Below are 4,318 nucleotides of genomic sequence, written 5' to 3'. Positions count from 1 at the left end.
AATTTCATACATCTAGGTCAAACATACTGCGAGGGCTGCTTCGTCGAAATTTTGTAGGGGGCGCTATTGAGCCGATTTCCCACTCTGAACCAATAAAATCATATTCTATAACTACATTTTGGGCTTTAAATCTGCTTGCCAAGTTTGCTTATGTTTCGAGTATTTTTAGCCTCTCAAAATGACCTTCGTTGTTAATGGCGAAGACTGCGTCGCCACGGCAACGGCGTTGGACGAAACATCAAAAGCTTCATGAACTGGTATTATGAACTTCTTACATTTGTGTGGAAGTAATTTGATGTTGATTTGATTTACCTCCTAAGAGAAACAAGCCAAAGTATAAAGACTTTAACTTACTGTTAGCAGTAGGTGGCGCTATGACTATGATTCAAAATTGGCCTGCAGATGTCTTCAGGCCTGGAGTCTAATCAAACGTGAAATCTATTAAAGATCTGATGATGTGGAGTCGAGTTACATCAGTTTATTCGTTCATGGCGAAGGATCGAAATTTGCCGAGCCGCCACGTCGCCGCCCTTCAACAACTTCTTACAACCTTCACAATGAAGCATTATCAAGGTCTTAAGGCTGTTCTGACAACATTTTAGAGGGATCTGATTAATCTGTGAGGAGCAGGATGTCAAAGTACACAACTTACAACTTCCGGTTGCCACTAGGTGGCGCTATTACTATGATTCTAAATGATCATATAGATGTGTTCCGGGTCAGGATGTTATGACATATGAGAGATTTGGAGCAGATTCGACAATGTACGGCCGAGTTACAACAACTTCCTGTTTCACGGCGAATGGTGTTTTTTTGACGCCACGCCACGGATACATAGTTTCGATAACTTTTTGATCTTTGAGTAATTTTTCGCTGCCAAGGTCTCAAGAGCATACTGACCGAATCTGAAGTTGATCGGGTCAAATCTCTGGGAGGAGTTCGTTAAAGTACGACGCCTCGAAACGGTCCAAAAACGTCATAAAAGTCAAAATGGCCGACTTCCTGTTTGGTTTAGAGAAAAATTCCAAGAGGATTTTTTGTACGTCCCATCACGATCCACATTCCTACCAAATTTCACACAGCTAGGTGAAACCCGGTGTTGGGGCTACTCAATAGGGGGCGCTATCGAGCCAATATTTCATACCGCAGCTGGACACCCCAATCAGACTGCAATTTTCTCAAATTCTGGCTTGCGTGCCAAATTTCGACATTTTTCCAGTATCCCAAGCACCTCCTTTTTGCGACGAAAGACACGAAATAATAATAATAACAACAATAAACATTCGAAAAACAATAGGTCCTCCGCTCCGACTACGTCGGTGCTCGGGCCCTAAATATAAAGATCAATACAATGATACGTTTGGAAAGGAGGGTTTTAATTATTATTATTATTATTAATGTCGTAGACCAATCGATGATTCTTCATTCTTTACAATAAATATAATTTATTTCTGACTTCTTCTCTTGTAGCTGTTGATACTCACCTCTTCTGGTTTTGATCTTAATTTCACAATAAAGATCCATTCATTCAGTTTTTATTTGATTAGTACGGCACCATAAAGTCTTCCGTAGTTCAGAGCTCTCTGGTTATTTCTGTTGCTGAAGTTAAAATGTCTCATGTTGTTGTTTGACCTGCGTCTTCAGTATCTCTATTCTTTATGCACCAAGATCACAGTTCATAAAGAATCATCAAATGTAAAATGTCCGTCACAGTTTCACATGATTTATTTTCAAACTAATCATTTACAGTCAAAGAGGCGAAAGAGTTCTAGTAGATATTCACATATTCGGATCGTGAATGTTCTACCCAGTTTTGTTCAACAATCAATCAAACATTAACTTTCAGTCTTTGACATTCAGTCATTCGACACATTTCTGTTTGGCCTCAAACTAACTTTAAAGTCTCTTATTGAGTGTTCTAGTTTCACTCAATCATCTCTTTGCTCTGCGGAGTCCATTCGTTCCCACTGTAGCTCCACCAGAGAGCAAACATGCTTTTATTTGGGTCATTTCATGTTTTCTGTTTCCTGTTCCCTCGTTTCTTGGCGTTAGCATCTTCGCCTCTGTTCGTCCAGGTGTCCTTTAAAAGTCAGGTGACAGGAAGTGTGTCACAGTGTGGATTCTGGTCCTCGGCAGACTATCAATAAATCCACTTCGCCAGCAAATCACGGCCCTTCATCCCCGTCTGCGCTGTCGATACTCTGATTGGTCGTTTCCTCTGCACGAGGCTCGACCGACAGCCTCCGCTGAAGCAGTCCGATTGGTCGGACAGACGGGGGAGGAGCTAGCATTTAGCGGCGGGGGGTTAGCATCAGGCGGCGGCAGTGGCGGATCCCGGTGATGGCGGAGAGGACGACGGCGCTGGACAGCAGAGAGACACCACTGAGGAAGAAGGTCGGCGAGTAGCTTCCTGTGACGTCGACCAGCCAACCTGCAGCAAGAGAAGAACAAGTACGTTTTATTATTTATTCAACTGTATCATAACTTTGAATGCAACTTCATCCCCAGGTCTTAAAGAGTGGGGGAGGGGCTGAGAGATGAAACCACGCCCACTTCCTTACGTTTATCATATTATCATAGTTTATTGTATTATTATAGTTTATTTAGTGGTGGGCCGTCAGGGCCTGCAAGGCCTTCTCTGCTGGCCTAAACAGAATCACAAAGTTATATCTATTTTATAATTTAATAATCTTTCTTAAATACACTACATGTATTATAATTTATAAACATATTTTCCCCATTATCTTATGTTCTCATTGCACAGCTACTGTCTTCCTCAGTTGCTCTGCTTCCAGTGCAGCTTGTTTTAAGTAGAGCTTTTATCCAATCAGATCTCACCTCTGTGTCTCTAGGTAAGAACAGAGGCAGAGGCCTGCAGACTCACAAGTGAATCCATGTGCAGTTTAAGTGAATGGGGACGATGTTGTTGATTGTCATCATGTTCAACCAATCAGATCTTTAGTTTGACATGTTGGGCGTACATGTCAGAGCCTGCTAGCTGGCCTAGCCATACGTGATTGGTCAGTGGGCTAGCCTGACATGTTGGGCGGTGACAATCCCAAAATCTGCTGTGTTTCAGCTGCAGGACAGCAGTGAAGGCCAAGGTATACAATGCACGGCCCGCCACTGACTTTATTATATTATTATTGTTTATTATATTGTTATAGTTTAAACGACCCAACACTATAGAAAATGTACAGTTTTTATGTAATAGTATATCATATAGTATCACTGAAATAATGAGTACTTTTACTTTAGTAGAACTTTAATCTGAACACCAATAAACCTAAACACATTGTCTTTAAACATATCGTATCATTCAAAGTGTATTTCCTGTATTTGTTTCCGTTGTCTCCAGCTAACGAGGACAAAAGCAGCTGATTGTTAAAGAACAAGTCACAAAATGATCAAACGTCAACTCCTCACCTCCGATCGGCGGACTGATGAGGTAGGGGATGGCGTGGAGGAAGTAGACCACGCCCAGCGCCGAGGACAGGTACGGAGATCCCACCACGTCCGCCGTCACCACGGGGATCAGTGCCACGTAGGCACCGTCGAAGTAACCGTAGAGGACAGCGAAGGGTACGAGGAGCGAGAAGGACCGGAGCAACGGCGTGAAGAGACAACAGAGACCCTCCATCGCCACCGCCAAGACGTAGGACGCCAGACGGTACGGCTTCAGACACCTGGGACACCGAGACACAACGTTATACTTTAACACACTTTAACATACTTTAACATACTTTAACATACTTTAATATACTTTAACACACTTTAATATACTTTAACATACTTTAACATACTTTAATATACTTTAACACACTTTAATATACTTTAACATACTTTAATATACTTTAACATACTTTAACATTCTTTAACACACTTTAACATACTTTAATATACTTTAACACACTTTAACATTCTTTAACACACTTTAACATACTTTAACATACTTTAATATACTTTAACATACTTTAACATTCTTTAACACACTTTAACATACTTTAATATACTTTAACACACTTTAATATACTTTAACATACTTTACCATACTTTAATATACTTTAACACACTTTAACATTCTTTAACACACTTTAACATACTTTATTATACTTTAACATACTTTATTATACTTTAACACACTTTAACATACTTTAACACACTTTAATATACTTTAACATACTTTATTATACTTTAACACACTTTAACATTCTTTAACACACTTTAACATACTTTAACACACTTTAACATTCTTTAACACACTTTAACACACTTTAACATACTTTAACACACTTTAACATTCTTTAACACACTTTAA

At 39.9% G+C, this 4,318-nt stretch overlaps 1 protein-coding gene across 1 annotated transcript; it reads right to left on the bottom strand.

The window, feature by feature from the left end:
- Positions 1 to 1,710: 1,710 nt before the first annotated feature.
- On the bottom strand, positions 1,711 to 3,686 carry LOC116378648 (monocarboxylate transporter 12-B-like; the record flags this gene model as incomplete). The annotated part of the gene is made up of 2 exons (XM_031840549.1): positions 1,711 to 2,431; positions 3,427 to 3,686. Coding segments are annotated over 2 exons (400 nt in total), but the record flags the coding sequence as incomplete, so codon positions are not given.
- Positions 3,687 to 4,318: the final 632 nt, after the last annotated feature.

The sequence above is a fragment of the Anarrhichthys ocellatus genome, unplaced genomic scaffold (genome assembly GCF_004355925.1).
Source record: "Anarrhichthys ocellatus isolate YVR2014 unplaced genomic scaffold, GSC_Weel_1.0 scaffold2936, whole genome shotgun sequence".
Classification (NCBI taxonomy): Eukaryota; Metazoa; Chordata; class Actinopteri; order Perciformes; family Anarhichadidae; genus Anarrhichthys; species Anarrhichthys ocellatus.
The sequence above is the reverse complement of the archived record's forward strand: the minus strand, read 5'-3'. Positions and strand labels throughout refer to the sequence as shown.